At 42.1% G+C, this 24,434-nt stretch overlaps 1 protein-coding gene across 3 annotated transcripts; it reads right to left on the bottom strand.

Moving 5' to 3' along the window:
* Window positions 1-9,568: 9,568 nt before the first annotated feature.
* On the bottom strand, window positions 9,569-15,487 carry LOC133372434 (uncharacterized). Of its 3 annotated transcripts, none has more exons than XM_061601040.1 (3): window positions 14,211-15,487; window positions 13,724-13,912; window positions 9,569-10,947 (listed from the first exon to the last, which is right to left on the bottom strand). In XM_061601040.1, the coding sequence occupies exon 3, from the start codon at window positions 10,562-10,564 to the stop codon at window positions 9,569-9,571; it is 996 nt and encodes a 331-aa protein (XP_061457024.1). In that variant the 5' UTR covers window positions 10,565-10,947; window positions 13,724-13,912; window positions 14,211-15,487. The 3 variants fall into 3 exon arrangements, 2 of the variants coding, with proteins under 2 accessions (XP_061457024.1, XP_061457023.1); XR_009759489.1 differs by having other exon boundaries at window positions 10,558-10,947; XM_061601039.1 differs by lacking the exon at window positions 9,569-10,947 and having other exon boundaries at window positions 13,659-13,912.
* Window positions 15,488-24,434: the final 8,947 nt, after the last annotated feature.

The following is a 24,434-nucleotide window of genomic DNA, read 5'->3' on the forward strand; positions in this document are numbered from 1 at the left end:
GGAAGCCTCTCTGTCTCTCTCACACACAGTCTAAGGTCCCTCCATAAAACAATCTGGCCAGCTTTGCAGGGTAGTCGTGAGCCACAGACATCCCCCTCATGGCGGAAGCCCTGCAACGACAAAAACCTCCTGGCTCTCAAAGCCAGCCCCCAGATCATTGAAAAAGAGGCTGCAGAAAGCAACCGGCAAGTGTGATCTGCAGACGAAAGCTTGACCTCCCCGTTCCCTCCCTATGCGCTCCTTGGTGGGTGTGTTCCATAGAGTTTCGGGGAAGAGCGACCTCCCTGCAACCATAGAGAAGTAGGCCTTAGTTGGGCTTCCTCATTCTACCTTCTAGGAAATGGCCTACAAGGGGCCTACTATGACCTACACAGCAGGAGCAGGAGCAGCCATCAAAGTGTTTTAAAAGCTGCCACCACAGGAGGGCACCCTTTTAATGCATTGGCATGTTTACTAGCCCCCCCCCCAAGCGTTTTAAAAGTTGTTGCCACAGGACAGCACCATGTCAGCAAAAGGGCACCCTCCTGTGGCAGCAGCTTTTAAAACACTTTGGGGGGCCAAAAGACATGTCAAGGCTGCAAAAGGGTTAGGGTTAGGGTTAACCCTAACCCTCCTGTGTCGGCAACTATTAAAACACTTTGGGGGGGCAAAGAAACATGCCAAGGCAGCAAAACGCGGGGCGCCTTCCTGTGGCGGCAACTTTAAAATGATTTTGGGTGCTCCCCAAAAACATGCCAAGGCAGTGAAAGTGCATCCTCCAGTGGTGGCAGCTTTTACAAAGCCTTGGGGTCCCCAAAAAACATGCCAAGGCAGTGAAAGGGTGCCCTCATCTGGTGGCAACCTTTAAAACTCTTTGGGGGCCCAAAAAATATACCAAGGCAATGAAAGGGCGCCCTCCTGTGGCAGCAACTTTTAAAATGCTTGGGAGGGCAAAAAACATGACTAAGCATGTTTTTGGGCCCCCACCAAAGCGTTTTAAAACTTGCTGCCAACAGGACGGCGCCCCTCCTTTTGCTGCTTTGGCATGTTTTTGGCCCCGCCAAAGTGTTTTACAAGTTGCCGCCACAGGAGGGTGCCCTTTCGCTTCCTTGGCATGTTTTTTAGCCCCCCCAACCGTTTTAAAAGTTACCGCCACAGGAGGGTGCCCTTTTGCTGCCTTGGCATGTTTTTTTACCACCCAAAGCATTATAAAAGTTGCTGCCACAGGAGGGTGCTCTTTCACTGACATGGCATGTTTTTTGGCCAGCCCAAAGCATTTTAAAAGTTGCCACCACAAGAGGGCAGCCTTTTGCTACCTTGGCATGTTTTTGGGGGACCCCAAATCATTTTAAAAGCTGCCGCCACGTGAGCTTGCCCTTTCGCTGCCTTGGTATGTTTTTTGGGTTCCAAAGCATTTCAAAAGTTGCCACCACAGGAGTGCAGCCTTTTTCTGCCTTGGCATGTTCTTTGGCCCACCGCGTTTTAAAAAGTTGCCGCCACAGGAGGGCGCACTTTCGCTGCCTTGGCATGTATTTTACCCCCCGCGTTTTAAAAAGTGCCGCCACAGGAGGGTGCCCTTTCACTGCCTTGGCATGTTTTTGGGCCCCCTGAAAGCATTTTAAGAGTTGCCACCACAGGAGGATGCTGTTTTGTTGCCTTGGCATGTTTTTTACTCCCCAAACCATTTCAAAAGTTGCCACCATAGAAGGGCGCACTTTTGCTGACTTGGCATGTTCCCCCCCCAAAGTGTTTTAAAATTTGCCACCATAGGATGGCACCCTTTTGCTGCCTTGGCATGTTATGTGGCCACCCCAAAGCATTTTAAAAGGTGCAGCCACAGAAGGGTGTCCTTTTGCTGCCTTGGCATATTTTTTGCCCCCCCCCCCCCCCAGCGTTTTAGAAGCTGACACCAGAGGACGGTGCCCTTTCGCTGCTTTAGCATGTTTTTTACTTCTCCAAAGTGTTTTAAGAGCTGCCTTGGCATGATTTTTGGCCCCCCAAAGCATTTCAAAAGTAGCCACAATAGGAGAGCGCCCTTTCACTGACCTGGCTTGTTTTTTGCCGTCCCCCAAATCTTTTTATAAGTTTGGACTTCTGACCTTGACCCGCGGGTCACGTTTTTTGCCTTTGTCTCCTGAGCTGCAGTCAGGTTTGTCCAGATTGTTCAGAATCTAGAGCTGGGAGACAGGTTCCTCCCACTTTTTCTGCCATTTCAGATCTTGCGCATCATTTTAGGGGATTTTGAGACACTTTGAACACTTTTCATATTTTTTGGCACTCCTGACCGCGGGTCACTTCTGTGCAATCATACAGGTGTATCTGTAACAAAACATTAAGCACAACATAAACTATTGTTACTATGTTCAAAATAGGGCATGAGATTGTTCTAGCGCACACTGAAAATTAGATCTCAAATTACTTGATTTTAAATGTCTGTATGAACTTCATCTTGAGTGAAATACTAAAAATGTGGTGAGTGTTGAAAAATACAGAATATTCAAGGTTTTGTGAAACCACGGCAATTCTTTCTAAACATTGCACAAGAGTTCACTCCTTTATCGGTTGAACAGCATGAACAAGTGCTAAATAAAGAAGTATTGTTTTTCCTTTATTAGAAAGTGGGTATAAGCTATAGCTAAAATACATGCTGTCACCAGGCCTGTAAAAAGACAAACTCTTCTTCCATTCCATGGGCTATGCCTCTCATTCCACACTCCTCCATTTTGGAATGACAGTCATGGGATCACAAGGGAGGAAACGGAGGGCATGAGAATCTTAAGGAATTGTGAAGAGCAGGCATCAGGAGGAAGAGGGGGGAAAATGGAAAGCACAGAAGAACAGTAAAGTGTCAAAGGTGTTACCATCTCTCAACCTGGACTTGTCATTTCTAGGTCCCATGCAAAGTCCAGAAATGACCGCACTTAGTAGGGCTGTCGATAGAACAGACTAATTAAGCAAGCTAAGACTGTAATTGCTTCAATAGAACAGATTGTGGAGAGACTACTTAAAATATACCCTGACACATTTATGTTTTAAGCACTAAATAAATTTCACTTACGCTGCTTGTTCTCATTTTCAAATGGTAAACAAGCCAGTTGTAATGGAACTCTGTCTCTTCAACATTGACAGATTTGGGATGAATGTAAACTGTTCCATCCCTTTTAATGGAAACTTTAACCCTTAAAACACAGATAAATTATTAATAATTCAGGTGCAAAGGAATAACATGCACATACATTCCAAGATTTAAGATGACTGAGAAAAGGCTTGTTCTGTATATGAGGGCCATCAATGGTTAAAGACTAACCTGTAAAGTAGACATTCCCTACAACAAATTTAGACAAGAACTGAAAGCAAATGTAAGAAAGATTTTAAGCCCATAATCTTAACCAGAGTACCAAATTAATTTATGACTGGGTTGTTTTTGGAGGAGATTTAAGAATGAAGTCAAAGCCTGGTTTAAGGTCGTTTATTCAGCCAAGCGCTTAGCTGGAGCAAAGGACAGAACTCAACTAAAATGGTGGTCAGTTACAGACAGATATATACTCCCACATTCGTCATGACCGTGGCAACAGTTTCACCTAATTGTTCTAAGCTAAAGTGCTACAGTGATGTGCTGCCCCCTGTACCAACCCTCCTCCTCTATGCATTCCTGCGATATCAGTATCCTTGGCACATATTCACTCTATTACAGCAGTGCTATTCACTATTGTCTACATGACCCCCCTGCTTACAGGGAATGGAATCAGAATTGTTCAGGATCAATCAGAATCCTCTTCAGTGTGCATTATATTAAATAAGATATTGGTTCAACTTCACTGTAAATGTGAGTTCTCAATTCTTTTGTATTCAACGCAAGTATTCTAAGGCAAGAGGTTACTGTTTGCATAAAGATAATCCCAATGATGGGAAAAAGAGAGAAAACAAAATTATATCATTTTTTTCTTATGAAAGTATCCTCATTTCAAATTCTTTTGAAACCTAGCATATTTTCAAAACAAGGAAAACAAGGTGTTTGACATATGAAAAGCCATTTTATACCATTATTCTTGCCTTATCCTGCGTAGGACTTAGCACGACAGCAAAATTTAACTAATGCATTTTTGCCAACCATCTACTGAGTAAAAAAATCTTCTGACTGTGGAAAAGGGAACAAGAGAACTCAGTTAACACAACTCCCCAGTTTAAGTATTTATTTGTATCTCCACCTAGTGGCAAAACTACACGTTGCTCAAATCAAATAGGAATAATCAACTATTTGCAGACAGGTTAAGCATGCCTTACAAACAGGACAACTCTTTCTTGTTATTTTCCAATAAAATATTGCGTTTTCACACACAAGGGGTTCTTCTAGCCAATCAAGCAAATTGCTAAACTAAGAAGTGTGCCTACAGCTCCACATCATATATATCATTAGCAATCTCAATTCTCCAAATGACTCTGTGGCCAAAATGGCACCAACCATACAAAAGGCAGCAGCAGACTTAGAAAACCCCAACCTTTACAGAAATACAAAAACATATTTAGAAACAACCCTCGGGGGACTCCCTCAAAAACAAGCCAATACAGACTGACCATGCCCAACTGAGCATGGAATGCCGACTGGTGAGGAAAGAATGGAAAACCAGGCAGGGGTGGGGAGAATGGAATAGAGTCTGGAATCCTGAAGAGCTGCATCAGGCACTGAAACATTTTGTTACAGGTCCTACTTGTCTTAAAGCTTATTCCAAAATACCCAAGATGATGAACTGGCATTATCTATTATATCAGTAGATAACACCAAAGATGCCAAAGTTCCATCTACCCCAACATCCTGTCCTCACAGAGACCAGCCAGATGCCTCTTGGGAAGCCTGCAAGCAAGCAAGACATGAGCACAATAGCCCTCTCCCCACTTGTGATTCCCAGCAACTGGCATTCAGTGGCATACATCCTCCGACAGTGGAGGCAGAACATGGCTACTAGCCATGAATGGCCTTGTCTTCCATGAATTTATCTAATCCTCTTTTAAAGCGATCTACGTTAGTGGCCATCATCACATCTTACAGGAGTGAATTCTCTAGTTTAACTGTGTGTTATGTGAAGAAGTACTTTCTTTTGTCTGTCCTGAATCTTCTCACCTGAAGCTTTATTGGATGGCTCCCAGTTCTAGTGTTACAAAAGGGAGAAAAATTTCTCCTCATCCACTTTCTTCACACCAGGCATAATTTTATACACCTCTATCATGCCCCACCTCACTTTTTTTCCTAAACTAAAAAGCCCTAAATGTTGCAACTTTTCCTCAACCCCTGAATCATTTTGGTTGCCCTTTTCTGATCCAGCTCTACAATCTCTTTTTTTAGATGAGGTGACCGGAACTGGGCGTAGAATTCCAAGTGTGGCTTCACCATAGATTTGTATACAGTATACTTGGAATCCTGCGAACAGTTCTGGTCGCCGCCCTTTAAAAAGGGCACTGTAGAGTTACCAGTGGTTTACCGGGCCCAATTCAAGGTGTTGGTATTGACCTTTAAAACCCTATACGGTTTCGGCCTGGTTTATCTAAAGGACCAACTCCAGTATCACCAATTAAGCCGCCTCACAAGATCAGCCACGCAGGATCTCCTCTCGGTCCCACCGGCCAAAACAGCTCGGCTGGTGCGGACCAGAGAGAGGGCGTTCTCGGTAGTGGCTCCCACCCTCTGGAATTCTCTCCCCTACGATCTTCGACATGCCTCCTCCCTGATGAGTTTCCGCCGAGCTTTAAAGACCTGGCTATTCAGGCAGGCCTACAGGAACTTCGAGCTAGATTAGTTTGTAATGTATTAACTGATGTTTTTGATGTTAGTTTTAATTGATGAATGTGGTTGTATTTTATTGTATTGTGTATTGTATTTTATTGTATTGTATATTGTATTTTGTTGCTGCTGTAAGTCGCCTAGAGTGTCTGTTAATTCGGACAGATAGGCGACTAACAAATAAAATTTTATTATTTATTATATAGAGTTGGAAAATATTCAGAAAAGGGCAACCAAATAGTCAAGGAGTTGGAGCAACTACCCTACAACAGGATACAAAATTTGAGGGTTTTTAAAATTCAGAGGTGCTCCCCCATACTACAGCTTCTCCCTTGGCCCGCTCCCAGTCCCAGTCCCAGTCTCCAGCTTCAACTTCTCTCAGTACCCCCCCGCCCGATTAAGCTTCCCCCTCCGCCCCTCCCCACGGGTTTAAACCTGCACCTCCCGCCCTCCCCTTCCCCTCTCCCGGGATTAAGCCTGCCTCTCCTCCCCCTCCCCCTAGGTTTAAGACTGCCTCTCCTCCCTCTTACCTGGGGTTAAGCCTCCCCCTCTGCCAACCCCCCCTGGGTTTAAGCCTGTACCTTCCCCCACCCCTTCGCCTCTCCCGGGATTAAGCCTGCTTCTCCTCCTCCGCCCGGGTTTAAGGCTGCATCTTGGCCCCCCTCTCCCAGGGAACCTTCTCCACTCTCGCGGAGTTCAGGGAATAGACCTAGGGCCCAAAAAGCCCATGAGTTGCAACCAGGACATCTGGTGCCTTTCAACGGGTAGACCTGGTGGCCGGAAAACCCCTTTTTTAAAAATAGGTAGACCTGGGGCCCAAAAGGCCCGTTTCTCAATAGGTAGACCTGGAGGTAGGAGTGCCCATGCGGTTCAAAGGGTAGACCTGGAGGCACTCCGCTCAATGGGCCTCAATGGGTAGACCTGTTGCGCGCTTTCCAACAGAGGGCAGGAGAGCCCATGCATTTCAATGGGGTAGACCTGGAGGCCGAAGAGCCCATTCTTTCCAATGGGGGTAGACCTGGTGGCCGGAGAGCCAATGCCATTCAATGGGTAGAACTGGAGGCTGGCCTTTCAATGTGTTTCAATGGGTGAACCTGGGGCACGAACAGTCCATGGTTTCAACTGGTAGACCTGGGGGCGGGAGAGCCTATGCTTTCCAATTGGTAGACCTGGCGGCCGGACACTCCATGGGCCTCAATGGGTAGACTTGGTGTGCGAGAAGCACTTGCTTCCCAATGGGTGGCAGGAGAGCTGATGCGTTTCAATGGGGTTAGACCTGGCAGCCGAAAAGCGCCTGCTTTCCAATAGGGTTAGGGCTTGGGCTTGGGCTTGGGCTTGGGCTTGGGCTTGGGCTTGGGCTTGGGCTTGGGCTTGGGCTTGGGCTTGGGCTTGGGCTTGGGCTTGGGCTTGGGCTTGGGCTTGGGCTTGGGCTTGGGCTTGGGCTTGGGCTTGGGCTTGGGCTTGGGCTTGGGCTTGGGCGAGGGTTAGGTATGAATATTTTTAGGTATGAATATTTTTTATTAAGAATAAACCATACTACATAATAAATACACGGCCGTTACATATGCGGCCTAAATCTACAGAAAGAAGAACAGGAAAAAATTACAAGAAAATTACAAGAAAATTCAAGAAAATACAATAAAGTGCACTCATAATACCCTTATTAGTATCTAGCATATAGTCTAGAACATAAACCGTACTACATAATAAATACACGGCCGTTACATATGCGGCCTAAATCTACAGAAAGAAGAACAGGAAAAAGTTACAAGAAAGAATTACAAGAAAAAATTACAAGAAAATACAATAAAATGCACTCCTCATAATACCCTTCTTAGTACCTAGCATATAGTCTAGAATATATATATATACAGTCCACTCCAAAGGTTACTGTAAAAATTGCTTCAAGTACCACAGATCTGATTGCCACAGTTGCCAAGTCTTGTTTCGCAGCAGCAGCAGGTAGAGCAGCTGAACGACGGTATCAGATTATCTAAGCATATATACAAAATCATATATCCAGGAATAGAGTAAGATGCACCTACCATCCAGATTCGCTGCGCATGATTGCAATCGCCTTCAGTGGCAAACCACGTTTCTTGGAGTACCACAAGGTGCAGTCTTAGCCGTTGCAGGGTGTTCAAAATTTCTGTCCTCCGTTCCCGGTTGTGGAGGTCTCGGACGTTCCAGGAAATTATTTTAAGCGCTTCCATGAGGATGTTTCATGTCTCCTTTTTTCTCAGTCGTATCCTGCTTATCACTTTGTCGATCATCCTGGTGCTCGCCGAGTCGAGCGTTTTCTATTACAGTGATGCCAAGTGCTTCTGTCAGCTGTTTGTCTAGGATTCCATCTTTTTGTTTTCCCACCCCCTCCAGACACTCAGGTGCTGAAAGTGCGGGACTACTTTGAGTTGCTGTCTGATCTCCGGCATCAGTCACCGCATCTCTCCCAGGCGGTTGACCAGACGCAACATCTATCACCACGAGGGAAGGAGTAGCTGTCTCTGCCATCTCCACAGCAGCATCAAGTTTTCCCAGGACTATCTCTCTTGTTCCTTCTTCCATAGCCGTTTCCTGGCAATTCTCTTTGCACTTCTGTTGGCTCATCTCATCACGTTTTCCAAGTGCTAGGCAGTCTCGAAGTGTCTGTATCCACCATTGACGTTCGGCAATCCGAGCCCGCACGCTCGCCAATTCAGTCATGTTTTCTTCAGTCGGACTCTCCATCCATTGATTCCGACGATGTTCTTCTTCTTCTCCTAGGGTCTCAAGGTGAATGTTCTCTTGAATTAGGGATTCATTAAGGTCTTTTGAGGAAGCCCCTCGAAAGGATTGTAACAGCAAGCTTGCCTCAAAACGCGCTTGTTCTTCCAGCGATCTTCTGCTACGTTTATCTGGTCTTTCACGAATCCTAGTGGAGACTTGTTGCTTGATGGCCTTGCTACGCCCGTTGATGCTTTCATGAATACTCTCACTGTTATTACGTTCTAGAGTTTCATTAGAGGCTGCCATCTCATCAGTCGACAACCCGGTTATCTGCTCTCTTTCTTCCTCAGCACCAGACGCATCATCTGTATCTGCTCGTTCTCGTAGCGCTGCGAATCGGTTGTCCAATTGAACGTTTGGTCTCAGTTCTCTTTGTTCTTGGAATTGTTCTCCTTCAGCTACTGGTTGAATCTTTCGGTGCCGCTTCCTTCCTTTTGCTTGTTCCCAGGGGGTCTTATCAGTTTGCGTTTGTTCCGGACGAATTTCCTCATTTTCAGTGATTTCATCGGCTACTTGTCCTCTGACGGCCGTTCCTCTGTCTCGCATTCTATTAGTCAACTGCACCTCATCACATGGATCTATGCTCGGGTGAACTCCCAGGCCAGATCTTGACAGTTTGGCCGTTCTGTCCACTGGTCTCCCCCACTCCTCTGCCATACGTAGGGATCGAATGTACCTTTCTGGATCTTGATGATTCAACCACGATTGAGGACACCATCTATAGGCATGACCCTCTTGTCGGCATAAACTACAAGTGATCGGTCGTTGGCATGTGGCTGTGGCATGGCCTCTCACCCCGCACTTGGCACATAGGGCTGAGTGACACTCGCGGCAACGATGGGCAAAAGACCCACAAAGGAAACAGGCTGGGGGCTGACCGCTGTAGCGTGTGACTCCTCTATCCGGTCCCATGAAAAAGTACTTGGGCAGATGGACAACTTGTCCTCCTTCTACGCTGCGATGGAGTGCTATCACTGCTTGATATTCCCCTGTCCATACACCATGGTCATCTACACGCTTCTCCGGTTCCATTAACACTGTGCAGTGTTACTTTAGCCAGGCACCTACATCCTCCTGAGGGACTCCTGTAGTGCGAAAGCTTATAGTCACTACTTTATTCTCCCCTCGGAAGAGGGGGACAACATCAAAATCTTCCAGACATCGTCCTCCTAACCTTCGAACCGTCCGACAGCGTTCCCAGAAGACTTGGTAGCTGCGCTCTGATGCCAAACATATGTCAACTTCTGTAAGTCCAGGAGGTGTGATGACGGCAAGTAGTTGTTCTTTTCCAATCCCCAGGCGGCCAAGCAAAATTTCCTTGACTACATAGTCACACGTTAGCAGATTTAGGTCATTTCCTCGATATCGAAGACGTACCACAAAGCGTTCTCGTAGGTCTGGCTCTCGGGCCACCCGGCTGTAAAATTCATCAAGGAACCTGGCATCTTCTAGCATTTCAGTCTCTAGGTCGAACCCGAAACCAAAGTTCGATCCCAAAGGCGGGCCACGCATGGATCCGTCAGATCTTCCCCAAGTTCCTCTTGGAGTTGTTCCGGTTCTTCCACCAGCCGCGGCTGCATAGGAGCGGCCTGGTCTGGAACCTTTTCTACTGTCTGTAGTCTTTTCATTTGTATTCGGCGAGGGGCCTGATGTTACTCCTCTTCCTCCTCTCGCCTCTCCTTCAGAGGGTGCTATTTGAATATTAGTCGTGGGTATTGTCTTTTCGGATAATACTCTCTCAGGTGGCGTTTCTGTGTGACCCTGCCCAGGTTGCTCTCCCTGGCCGAAATGTTCATCTTGTCCTTGCTGCCGTCTCTGTTGCTGCTGTGGGCATTGTGGTAGGCGTTCCCCTCCCCCCTGATAGTGCTCCCCTTTTTGTCTTGGGACCTCTTTTTCTCTTGGCAATTCTGTTACATTCCTTTCTAAAGTCTCCTTTTGGTTACCAGTCCCTTCCACTGCCTCCGATCCTTTATCATCTATTCCCGTATTCCCCACCCCCACACACACCTTTGTCACACCATTGCCCCTTCCTTGTTCCACCATCCCTACCGTCCCTTCCACCTCAATCACCTGATTCCGTTTTTCACATCCGGCAATGACTTGCTTTCTATTCTCCCCCACCACAGCAGCTGCTGTGGCAAGTTCTCATGCGAGATCACCGGCAGTTCCGTTTGCACAGCTATCTGTAAGTCCATGCTAGCGTCATTAATACTTCCATTATCCATGTTCATAGTGGATTCTATAGGTATGATCAGTTCTGTCTGCTGCTGTTGCTGTCGCTGCTGCCACTGTTGCTGAAACTGCAGTGGTTGGGGTCTTTGCTGTAAGCATTTGGGTTGTGTGTTTTGGGGCTGAAGTGGTGGAAAGTCCTCTGGTTGCAGTCCTGCATCACTGCTGTCAGCTGTCCCATCCCGTTTCCATTCCTCCTGTTGAGGAATAGAAGACAGGACAGGAGAAAGAATCGCAGTCGTATCCTGAATCAATGTGTCCCCCTTTTTCCCACCTCTGCCAACTTCCATATTATCTATCCCTTCATCTCGTTCTTGCCTTATTGTACTCCCCTGTCTCATTCATTGTGCTTCTTCTATGAGTTCCCTTCTCGACACTTCCGTGAGTTCCCCTCCCGCCACTTCTATGGGTCGCCCTCCCGTCACTCTAGTTCCCTCCTCCTGCATTACCACAAAGTCCCCTCCTTTTCCCACCAGCACCCCGCTTGTTCCTCACCGCTTTGCGGGGGCTGCCTGTTCAAGGAAGCCCCCTGCGAAACACTCTGGGCTTTCTTTTTCCAGTTAAGGTCTGGTGAGACCATTCGCCTTCTGCTCACTGGTACTGCCATCGGGGGTCGCTGCTCATGCTGACTCGGACTGTCATTCATCATTGTAATCACTGGAGACTCTATCTGCTCTTCTTCTGTCATCGCGGGCTCTACTACTGGAGAGTGTATTGCCACAAGTGTTCTTGCTGCCTCCATGCGCTCATCTGATGAGGTTTGCGTCTGGCGCGCAGTTCGCCTCCAAAATTTGAGATGTCCTACTAGGCGCCATAGCCATTCAACATAATCCTGATGCCGTATCGCAGAATTTGCCTGACCCACCGACTGCCAGATGAGTGGACAACTAATAGCATTGGCTTTTGTTTCCCAGCTTCTGGCCAGATCCTGAATCATTCTCTCCATCTCCACTGGCTCAAGCCAGGTTGGTAGTTTCCGTGTGGAGGTGCGTGCACGCCTCCCTACTAATAGTAGTTTCACTACAGCCAACGTCACTGTCCGATGCAGGGCCATCTCCTCCATGGTGCCTGGGATAGTTCCTTGTAGGGTCGCTAGCACCGTCGGGCGTGTCTTGTCTAGCCAGCCGAGAATGGCATCGCGACTGAGTTTGGTTAAATTTGGTCCTGCAGGGGCCGGTAGCACTGCAAGGTGGGCAGCAAGAAAGCCCCATAATTTTAACATATCCCAAGATCCACCAGGCTCAGCTAGTAGCCAGGTATGGTAGTTTTGCCATCCAGATTCTAATTGCTCTTTCCAGCGCAGTAGGATCTGGGTCTCTCTGGCTCCACCCTCAACTGTAGATACTTCTTCAGATCCATAAGCCTCCATCTCCTCAACTTCCATCACAATCTCGGGAGCAACAGCTTCTGTCTGTCGTTCAGCGTTACCATCACAGAAACGGGAATTACATGATTTCTGAGAGACTCTGAGTATATTGATTGCTTCTGTCTCTGTCTCTTGCTCTGTTTCTTTTCCATCACTCTGTTTTGGATCTCTCTGGTCTGGATTCCCTATCTCCCTATCAATGACAGGGAGTGGAATCTCCGTGTCTCCAAGGAGGGGATCATTTTCTCTATCACTAGATGAAATACTAGGTCCCTGCTTGCGCTTATTATCATTCACTTGCATCTCTGCCAGTACTTCTGCAGGACACTCTACTGACTTATCTGAGTCTGATTGAGCGATAGGTACTATAACATTGACAGTACCATCCTCTATCTCCGAGGATAGAGGTGTCCAAGAGGAAAAAACTGGGGAGGTATGCTGTGAGTTTCCTCGAAAAGGGTGGGATTCATCTGAAACATGAGGGCTCACCTTCTGCTGGGACATATCACTAACATCAGCATTCTTTCTTTTCTCCCCTTCATCCCCTTTTCTTTGTTCCATAGGAGTCATGAGGCTTTCAAAGGGTATTGCAAATACAGCTTCTACAGTCAATGAGGACTGAGATTGACTGGAGTTTGGGGAGAAAAAGGGGGGGGTGCAGGTGGTTGATACTGTGTACCTCTCTGTTCCTCTTTTTTATCTATCTGAACTGTAAAATTCATCTAGAAACCTAGCTTCTTCTAACATTTCAGTCTCTAAGTCAAAACCAAAGCCAAAATTTGTTCTCAAGGGTGGGCCACGCATATTCCTGTCAGATCTTCTCCAATTTCCTCTCGAAATTGTTCCAGTTCCTCCACCAGCTGCGGCTGCATAGGAGCGCCTGATGTAGGGCCGATTCTATTGCTTGCATTTTCTCCATTCGCGTTTGATGAAGTGGCTGATATTGTTCTTTCTCCTCTTTCTCCTCTCCTCCCTTCTTCGTCAGAGAGGGGTAACTGAGTATCAGCTGCAGGTATTATCCTTTCAGACAATATTCTCTCAGATAGTATTTCTATTTGACCCTGTTCAAGTCGTTCTCTACAACCGGGATGTTCACCCTGTCCCCGTTGCTGTCTCTGTTGTTGTTGTGTGCATTGTGACAAGTTTTCCTTTTCTTGTCTATTGCGTTGTTCCTTTTGCCCTGGGATCTCTGTTCTTCTCGACGACTCTGTTACACTCTCTTTTTGTGTCTCTTCTTGATTATCATTCTTTCCTACTGCCCCTGATTTTTTGGTACTTTTCCTCACATTCTCAACTCCCATACACACGTCTATCACACCATTGTCTCCTTTCTGTCTCATCATCCCTACCAACCCTTCCACCTCAATCACCTGATTCCGTTTTTCAGTGATAGCCTGTTCTCTATCTTCCTCCATCACTGATGTTTGCAATTGTGGCACAAATATATTCGAACTTACTGGCATTTCTGTCCTCATAGTCTTTTGTAAATTTATGCTAGCATCACTACTTTCACTATCCCTATTCATAATGGATTCTACAGGCGTAATCAGTTCATTATTATCAGCATCTAGATCATGTGTCAGTTTTTGTTGTTGTTGCCGTCGTACCTGCTGCTACTGTTGTCGCTGTCTTTGCCGCTGCTGCTGTCATTGCTGCCACTGTTCTTGAAACTGCTGTGGTTGTGACCCTCGCTGTAAACGTTTAGGTTGAGGAGTTTGGAATTGGAGTGGTGGAAAATCCTCTGGTTGCAGTCTTATATCACCGCTATCATCTGATTCATTACGTTTCCATTCCTCCTGTTGATAAACAGAAGGCAAGACAGGAGGAAGAATCGAGCTCGTAGCTTGGGCTAGTGGGTCTTCCCTTCCCTCCCCCCCTTCAATTTCCATATTGTCTATCTCTTCATCTTGTTCTCGCCATATTGTTTTCCCCTGCCTCTTGCCTTGTGCTTGTTCTATGGGTTCCCTTCCGGACATTTTCATGAAATTTCCTCCCACCATTTCTATATTTTTTCTCCCGCTACTCTATCACCCTCTTCTCGCATTAATACAGAATTCCCCTGTTTTTCCCGCCAGCACCCCGCTTGTTCCTCACCGCTTGTCGGGGGCTGCCTGTTCAAGGAAGTCCTCTGCAAAACACTCTGGGGCTTCTTTTGCCAGTTAAGGTCTGGCAAGACAGTTCGTCTGCTGCTCTCTGGTATCGTTGTCTGGAGAAGTTGCTCATGGTGAATCAGACAGTCCTTTGCCATTGTAATCTCTAGAGATTTCTTCTGTTCTTCTTTTGTTATCGCTGACTCTATCACTAAAGAAGACGTTGTTACGGGTGTTCTTGATGTCATCATGCGATCTCCCGATGAGGGTTGCGCCTGACGTACAATCTTCCACCAAAACTTAAGATGTCCCACTAGACGCCACAGCCATTCAATATAGTCCTGGCGTCGTATCGTAGAATTTACCTGACCTATCGACTGCCAGATAAGTGGGCAACGGTTAGCACTGATCTTTGTTTCCCATCCTCTGGCTGAGTCTTGTATCATTCTCTCCATCTCCACCGGTTCAAGCCAGGTGGGTAATTTTCGTGTGGAGGTACGTGCACGTCTCCCTACTAATAGTCTTTTCACTACACCTAAAGTCACCGTCCGGTGTAACGCCATCTCCTCCATGGTGCCTGGGATGGTACCTTGTAAGGCTGCCAGTATTGTCATGTGTGTCTTGTCTAGCCAGCCTAGAATGGCATCACGGCTGAGTTTGGTTAAATTAGGGCCTGCAGGGGCTGGAAGTACTGCAATATGGGCAACAAGAAAACCCCATAGTTTTAACATGTCCCAAGATCCACCTGGCTCAGCTAGCAGCCAGGTATGATAATTTAGCCATCCAGATTCTAATTGTTCTTCCCAACGCAACAAAATTCTTGTCTCTCTGGCTCCTCCCTCTACTACAGGTAGTCCTTCAGGGCCATAGACTTCTATTTCCTCATCTTCCATCACAGTTGTAGATTCATCAGCCTCTGTTTCATATTCAACCTCCTTTTCACCTTCAGCATCACCATCACCAAAACTGGACTCACAGGATCTCTGAGATGTTTCAAATCTCTTGCTTTCTTTTTCTAGGTTTAATATTTTAATATTCTTCTCTTGTTCTACTTCCTTTCCTTCCTTCTGCTGAAGATTCTTTTCCTGTCTAGCTTCAGAAAGTAACAAGGTCTTTGTTTCTCGAAGGAGGTAATCATTTTCTGTATCACAAAAAGAAGTACTAGATTCTAGTCTGAGTTCATTGTCATTCACTTGAATTTTTGTCAATATTTTTTCAGTATACTCCATTGACTCATTTGGATCTAATTGAGCTGCTGGTACTATAACATTGATAGTAGTATCTAAAATCTGTTTTTTATTACCTTTTCTCTCTTGTCCCTGTTCTATTTGATCTTTGAGACTTTCAAAAGGTGCTGCAAAAACAGCTTCTACTGTATTCAATGAGAACTGGGATTGAGTCAAATTCTGGGAGAAAAAGGGGGGGTGCAGGTACTAGATACACTTTTTTCTTCTGACTGTATATATCTTTGTATATCTCTTTTTTCTTCTCTCATTTCTATCTCAGGTATTTCTTTTCCACTTAAGGGTAATAATAAGGGAGAAGAAATTGGAGTATTCTGATCCATATCAGGATTTACAAGTGGTTGCTCCACTCCAGGATTTGTATGTAGCTGAGAGCATTCCCAGGCCTGATCAATTACATCATTATTAGCAGTTTGCAGTTTGCATTTTACAGTTTGCAGGTTTGCTTTTTGCAGGCTTTCTTTTTGCATGTTTGCATTTTGCAAGCTTTCTTTTTGCAAGCTTGCATTGCTTTCTTTTTGCAGGTTTGCATCTTGCAGGCTTGCTTTTTGTAAGCTTGCTTTGTTTGCTTTTTGCAGGTTTCCATTTTGCAGGCTTGCATTCTGCAGGTTTGCTTTGCTTTCTTTTTGCAGGTTTGCATTTTGCAGGCTTGCTTTTTGTAAGCTTGCTTTGTTTGCTTTTTGCAGGTTTGCATTTTGCAGGCTTGCATTCTTCAGGCTTGCTTTGCTTTCTTTTTCCAGGCTTGCTTTTTCTTCTACAAGGCTTGCAGAAGTTGCAAGATTTACTATATAGTCTCTAGAATTTTTAACAGATAATGGGGTAGATAACACATCGATTTTCTTGAAGGTTTCTAAGTTTGTTTGACTTTCTTTTAGGGTTTCTGTTATACTCCTAGGGTCCCTTAATTGCATCTCTAAGTTCATCTCATCTTTTATTTTTATCTGCTCTTGTATAAATTCTTTCCTTTTTTTTACCTTTCCTCTGTAATATTTTGTATTGTAGGGTTAGGTGCCTCTGCATTGTTTACAAACTTAAGAAGTTTAATAAGGTTGCTGGATAAAGAGGTTCCAGCTCGCACTCCAATCAATTTTGGGGGTTCTTTTTCCTCATGCCAACTCCCCAGTTGTCCTTCACCTTCTGGAGGGGTTTTTTCCTCCTTAATTCTCTCTCCTTTTTCCTGGAGAAGCTCTTGTTTGGGCTGTCCCTCTATTTCCATACCCTCTTTGGCCTCCATTTTTAATCCTTCCCTTCCCCAGCTGGGGGGGGGTTTGTTTGGGAGCACTCAGCTCCCTTCCTAAGAGTCAGTCTCTTAAAAAAGGTCTCCGTTTGTTTCTTAAAGTCCAAACAATGTCTTATAGTCGTTTAGGTCTATAAAAGTATTCCCAAAAGGGGCTAAAATTCGCTCACCCTAAATTCCAAGCAGGAGCTGAAGTGAAGCACGTCTTTCTTCTCCGTTATAGAGTTAGGGTTAGGGTTAGGTATGAATATATATATATATATATATATATATATATATATATTTAGGTATGAATATTTTTTATTTATGATAAACCTTCCTACAGAATAAGTGAATACGTAATCACTACATTTTCATTTTTACAAGAAAAGAGGAATTATAACAGCTTTAACTTTAACATTAACATTAGCAATAAACATTAGCAATAAACATTAACAGTATCCAGCACATTAATAGCATCCAGCACATTTTTTCAAAATAGAAATACAGTTCACTCCAAATACAGTTCACTCAAAAATTAATTCAAATGTTCATTATTAGGTTCACTCCAAAATTTCAAGAGTCAAGGTTCAAAGTGTAAAGGTCAAAGTTTGAAGTTCAGTTCAAGGTTCAAAGTTAAAAGTTCAACATTCAAAGTTCACTCCAAAAATTACTCAAAGTTTACTCCAAAAAATTGCTTTTTGTATGAGTGGCAGTAACAGTGGCAGTTAGGGTTAGGGTTAGGGTTAGGTAAGATTTTTGGGGGGGGGGTAAGATTTTTTATTATAATTATTCATACTACTGGTTACATCCTGCACGCGAAAACTCGTAACAATATCGCCACTCTCATAGTAACATATCTAACTAATACATATAATTTACCTCACTAACCTAACACTAATACAATATATACATCTCAACTCTATGTTATAGGAGGCGTTGAATCAGATGTCCACGGCCATAGTTTTCTCCACTTGTCATGTGGTAATTTTTCTTTTTCAAATAAACTCAATTCTCTTATTTTTGATAATATTGTCCTAATTGTACTTTCAGAACTACATATATTTTGAGTCTTAATTTCTTTTAATCGTTGCCAACATAAGATGTTTAAAACAAATAAATTAACAAGGTACCTTCCAATAATTGTTGATTACATTGTTTTTATTTCTAAGTCTTTTCACTCCTTTTCTTTGTCTTGGGCCTTGAATTTCTCTTTCTGGTTCCGCTCCCGAAACAATAGTTTCCCAATTTTGCTTCGAAAGGTCTGGCCAATCCAGAGTTTTAGCAATTATAGTCCACGTCTCTTTCGCAGATACACAGTCCTTAACAAAATGTTTTTTTTTTTTCAATAATTTTTATTCAGATTTTCATAAAACATACAAGACGAAATCATAAAACATTCAAAGACAAAGAACAAAATCAAAAATAGTTAAACAAAAAAAAAACAAAAAACAAAAAAAAACAAAAATAAAAAATAAAGAGTAAAATATTGACTTCCCATTTGTCAAAGATCAAATCAGTTATAAGTCTATAATATATAACAATCCTGTCTCTTAAGTCATATTATAAAATCACTTTCCTCCAGTAGTTATCTTACTTAATCATCAAATCTCATAAACATTACTTTATTCTTTCCACAAAAAGTCAAAGAGAGGTTTCAATTCTTTAAGAAATATATCTATCAATTTTTTTTTCCAGATAAGCATATCGATTAATCCATCTCATTACTAATTATGATAATCTTATTGTCATAACCATAGTCAAAATAAACATTTCAATTAATCCATCACATCAGAATCTGTTAGGTTCAGTAATTTCAGTAGCCATTGTTCTATTATCCCTATTAGTTCCATTTTCCATCTTCCATCTTCAGTAGTCTTGTTAAGTCCAGTAATTTCAGTATCCAATCTTCCATTATCAGTATTCCATAATAATCTTGCTGTCAAAGCCATAGTCATATAGTAAGAGTCTGATGGGAATTACCTCTATCCCAAATATTTTCTTGCCATCCATTCTAAATAGGTTGCTGAAATACTGCTGTAAAATCATATCTCTGTTCTTTTTTTCAAAATACACTGGGTCATCTCTTGAAAGTTTTTCCATTGTCACATGGCTGCAGTTAATTCCATAGATTTTCTCTATAATGGGCTCCATCACATCATTCCAGTCCAGAAGATTATCCATGCCATTGATAACTTTATCTCTAGAATCTTCATTAATTTCTTCAGAGATAACATTGAGTTCCAAACAATAGATTTTATTTCTAAAGTCCATAGACTCCAAATCTTTTTCCTGTTCCACGTTTGTTCCAATCTCCGGGGTCTCCTCTCTCACAGGGACCCCTGTTCCAGTCTCCAGGGTCTCCTCTCTCACAGGGACCCCTGTTCCAGTCTCCAGGGTCCTAAAGTCCATAGACTCCAAATCTTTTTCCTGTTCCACGTTTGTTCCAATCTCCGGGGTCTCCTCTCTCACAGGGACCCCTTCCAGGGTCACCTCTCTCACAGGGACCCCTATATCTTTAATCTCCTGCGTCATTTTACTCAATTCAATTTTCAGCTCCTTACAACCCTGTCGCAGGTTTTGTTTCGTTATCTCAATCTCATCCATTATTTTCTGAAACATAGTTATTTCCAGATTCTCAGCCACTTTCTTAATTGCCATTTTAAAAGAAAAATATAGGAAAACCACTTCTTATTTCAGCAACAATTGGGTTAATACTCCAAACTCGATGACATCACAGTATAAACAAAGCAGACAGCCTTATCTCTCCATGCTTAAGTAAACAAAATGCAGTTCCCAGGATCGAAACAATTAATGGCGGTCGTCAGAAAACAGATTCGTCAAAATAAAATAGACCAAAAAGAGAGTAGTCTCAGACAATATAATATTCTTCAAAATAAAAATCTGGAATAGAAATCCCTCTTCTGTGTATATCTTTAGAATGCAAATCCAGGACAGCTTTTTGCAACAGAGATAAGCTATTAATTAGTGAGTAGCAGAGAGAAGTTATGGCTCCCCAGTGAGATGTCAAAAACCGATCAATCTGGCAAATCTCTTTAAAACAGCAACAATTTAAGTCAAGTAAAAGAAAAATATAGAAAGAAGGGTGCTTGCCTGTTAGTGCGTTCTCTCTTAGAAGATAAGATGAACGTTCGCTTTATCAGATAGAGCTTGTTGTTGAAAATCCGTCCCACCTTCGTCGGCTGGACCTCGTCCCATAAATTAATGAGATCTGGTCGTCCCAACAAAAATAGGCTTTGAGGTTAATCTCTTCGTTTCTCCCTACCCGGGAGAAGTTTAATCAGTCAAAAAAAAAAAAAACTGACTGATATATCTGAATAAGCTTCTTTTGAGGCAGGAGCCCGTCTCAAAAGCAGGCACAGGCTAAGTCACCCTTCCCGGAAGTCCCTTAACAAAATGTTGAATGGTTTCTTTTTGTGTCTGCCCTGTTCTTACGGCTTCTTCCTGACATCTTAATCGTGGACAAGCTTGGTTAGCATTTGCTAGCCACGGCTTATTTACTTGCACGCTATAAATCTGATGAAAAAACTTCCATCTGATGTCCCATAGTTTATAAGGAATTATTTGATCTTTAAAGAATTCTATCGGGTGCACAGGCTCTTTTAAATACATAGACAATTTTTTCCTTTTTGTATTCTTTTCAAATTGTGGTTGAAAACTATTTATCTCTAATAAATTCCTGTAAATTTTCTTTTTCATAATTTTTGATTCACACCTTTCAATTTTTATTATACTTGCCCTTAATTTCCATTTTCTTAAATTGCTATAAATTTCAATCAAATAATCAAATTGTAACTGCAAAATAAATTCCTAATAATTTAACATGTATTTTAATTTGCCCTTCTACAGCTTCTGAATTTATTGCTTGATTTTTATTTATATTATTAATCAGATATTCTAATGGCATTACTTGCATATTTCCCTTAATGTTATTGGACGATATTATAAAACTCTTTTGCATATTTAAGTGAGCACCAGAGGCCTGACCAAATTGTTCAGACAAATCTCTGATTATTTCTATTTCTTGTTTATCATTTACCAAAATAGATACATCATCTGCATGGGCAACAGCCTTCACAATTAGATCACCCGAGTCAAAGCATGACGTGCGCATTAAATTAAAAGGTATTGATATTTGGATTCCCTTTAAACTATCTTCCATCTCTATTTTACATAAAACGGCATCCAAAACTAACACATATAACAGTGAACTCATAGGACATCCCTGCCTGACACCAGACTTTAACATTATTTGTTTCCCTCTGTGTCCATTAATTTGAGGCACTACCACTGCCTTTTCATACATCAGTTGAAGATGATTAACAAATCTCGCCGGAATGCCTTTCCAGAGAAGTATCTCCCATAAAAACCGATGATGTATATTGTCAAAAGCTTTCATTTGATCTAATTGTAATATATGTCCTTTCCACGTTCCCTTTTGCACAAGTTGAAAAATTTCTCAAAACAAAAGTAATGAATCTACCATGGTTCTTCCAGGCACAGCACTCGTTTGAAATTTAACTATTATCTTACTAGCTATCTTAGCTAAAATCTTGTAATCAGTATTTGTTAAGGCTATAGGCCGCCAATTTTTTACTAACGTAAGATCTCCTTCTTTCGGAAAAAAAATTAGAATACCATTATAAAATGAATTAGGTAAATTATTTCTCTCTAGGGCTTGATTATATACTGCTGCAAGTGGTTTCGCTAGCCATTTCTTAAATATTTTAATAGTTTCAACCTCTCTTTTGGTATGGCCGATATATAGTCATGCACCTGTTTGACTGAAATATTTTTTAAACTAAACGTATTTTCATAATATTGCTCCATTAACTGGAGCATGCCTTGGGGATGAAAGACGACATCGCTGTCTTCGTCTTTTTTTAATCCTTTAAATTCTACTGGAACTTTAGGGTTTCTAACCTTTGCCCATTCATCGATGTCAATGATGGGTCCCTTTGCTCTGTTATTTTTATATCTTTTCCTTTTGTCCCGCTGTTTTTGGTGATAGGTTTTAATCGTATTTCTGGATTGTTCTAAAACTTGTTTATTATACGGTTAGCCTTTATTAACATTCTGATGACACCTTAAAAATTGATAAATGGCACCATGATATTGTTTTATGTCGTTTTGATTAGCCCGTCTTTCATAGTTTCTACATTGTTTAAGTACAGATTTTTTTAAACGCTTCCACCATTGGCTTAACTCATCCTGATACAAATCAAATAAAGTTAAAAGAGTAGCTAATGTTGTGGCTATGACCTCTTTACACTCTAACATATCTAACAACTTAGGCCTTAACCGCCATAAGGGCTTGCCACGAGAGAAAACTTGCCCCATACTAAATTCCATCGCTAATATAACATGATCTGACCACTGAGTAACAATTGTTTTACATTTTTCTACCTTTAGTTGTTTAGCGGCATATATCCTATCAATTCTACTTGAAAACAAAGGATGATAAAAAGTATACCTCACTCCATCTAAGACGGGGTAACAATTAACATATGCTTGTCTTACTCCTACAGGAAAATAATCTAATTCATTTTGTATTTCTAAAGCCTTGTCTACTAGATTTAGCTTAGTCAAAAACGTTTCCAATTCTCTTTCCTCAATCGTTAAACCCATGGCCAGTTTTTTTGTCTCTTTATTATCTTTGGATTTTGGCGGTCTATGTACACTCCGATCAGCTAACCTAGACCTATTATTAAAATCTCCTACTATTAACAAGATTCTATTTGTATTACTATAATCTTTAAGATTACCCCAAAACTTTTTTCGCTCTGCCATGCTAACTGGGGCATAAAGTCCACACAATCTGAATGCTACTCTTCTATTTTCATTTTCACTTATCTGCTCTATGACTGTAAAATCTACAATTAAAAGCCGTCCCGGTACGGCCTCCAACACAAAATCGATGGTGAGGTCTTTACGGCAACAAAATAGAATCGCAACTCCCGTCGCATTGTCTACACTATAAGACCATAATGACGGTCCTACATTCCACATTTTTTGAGCATTACTTCTCTGTTGTTCACTATTAAAATTAATCTCTTGAATAACATAAATACCATACCTCAATCTGGGTAACAAAGAAAGTACCTCATCCCTTTTTGCCTTAATTATAATACCTTTGACATTCCATGAAAGAATTTTAAAATTTAAATTTAAATTTGAATCTAAACCTGCCATAAGATATATTTATATTTATGTATGTAAAACCTATCTATGAACGATTTCTTATAATCAACTTTAAACCTATTTATTTATTTTATCTAGTAATTAAACTTTAAATTAAAAACAAATTGAAACAAATTATATATATATATATCTTAATTTAAAATTATAATTCATTTATTAATAACCTAATAAATAATCAATAACTTGAAGTACAATACCTTGAAAGAACCACAGGAAGATTCACCATTAAATCTAAAAAAATTTATCACCTAAATGCAATTTATTCTTAGCCCTTCTCTTCAGGTTACCTCTCTTTGTGTCTCATCTACTCTTTCTGCCCCTTCAGGTAAATCCTGAAGTGTAGTCTTACTAGGAGAAATAGTGGTGAGAGGAATAGGAGGGGGTTCAGCAGGGATATTTAAAGGGAAAATTGGAGAACTGTTATCTATCATCACTGTTTGTATACACAAATTCTGTTGTGACAAATTAACTTCTTGCAATTCATCTAAATCCTCTCTTCTGGTAGATTCAGCAACCGGCTTGATAAGCAAAGAATTTTCTTGTTGCGAATCTAAAAATTGAGACTTTATTTCCTTAACATTTTCATTCCTCTGCTCTTCTTTTTGATTAGTTCCTTCCTGATGCCTTTGTTCTGTATATTTTTTCTTTGGTTTCTTTTATTCTTTTATGAGATCTCTGTCCTGAAAATTTTTTTGTGTCTTTTGTTGTCCTTTCTTATTACTATGACCCATCTCCTCATTTACAATCTCACTCTCATGTTCTATATCTAGAACACCATGATCTAAGTTTTGATTTGACCTTTCATCCTGTACTATTTCCAATTCTTCACTTAAGACCTGGTATCTATTTTTTTCCGGAATTAATGTTCCATTATTTACTATTTCTAAATGCTTTGTCTTTTGCTTACTTTCCCCTCCTTTTCCCTTTTGAACCATACTCCATTTATCCTGTCTTTCTTGAAAATTATTTCTTATTTCCATAGAATCGGTTTTTTTCCCTTGAGTATCAATCTCTGTCCGATTTTCGGGTTGTGCTCTACTTGCCCTCTCTTCTTTTCCCATACCTCCTTCTTGTCTAGCTTTCCTTCTAATTTGCGCAGTAGCTTTTTGTTTTCCTGACTCTGCCATTCTTTCTGCCTTTGCACTTCTATCTGCATCTTGTTGATTATAGTATGACTGGGGACACCAAAGACATGTGTGTCCCATCTCATTGCACAGATTGCACGTGATGCCACGATGACAATATGCCGTTTGATGGCCTCTCTCCCCACACTTTGCGCAAAGCGATGTTGTGCAATTGCGTCATATGTGATCCTACGCCCCACACTGAAAACAAGCAGCAGGTTGGCCACTGTATCTTGTAATACCCCGGTCTGATCCTAAAAAGAAATACTTAGGTATATAACCCTGCCTAGTCTCTTCAGAGCGGTTTTTAAAAGAAACCACACATCGGTATTCTCCAGTCCAAAAACCTTCTTCATCGTATTTTTTATTCGGACCCATTAAGATGTCTGCATATTTCATCACCCAAAGCGCTACGTCCTGTG

Source organism: Rhineura floridana, chromosome 18 (assembly GCF_030035675.1).
Source record: "Rhineura floridana isolate rRhiFlo1 chromosome 18, rRhiFlo1.hap2, whole genome shotgun sequence".
Taxonomy (NCBI): domain Eukaryota; kingdom Metazoa; phylum Chordata; class Lepidosauria; order Squamata; family Rhineuridae; genus Rhineura; species Rhineura floridana.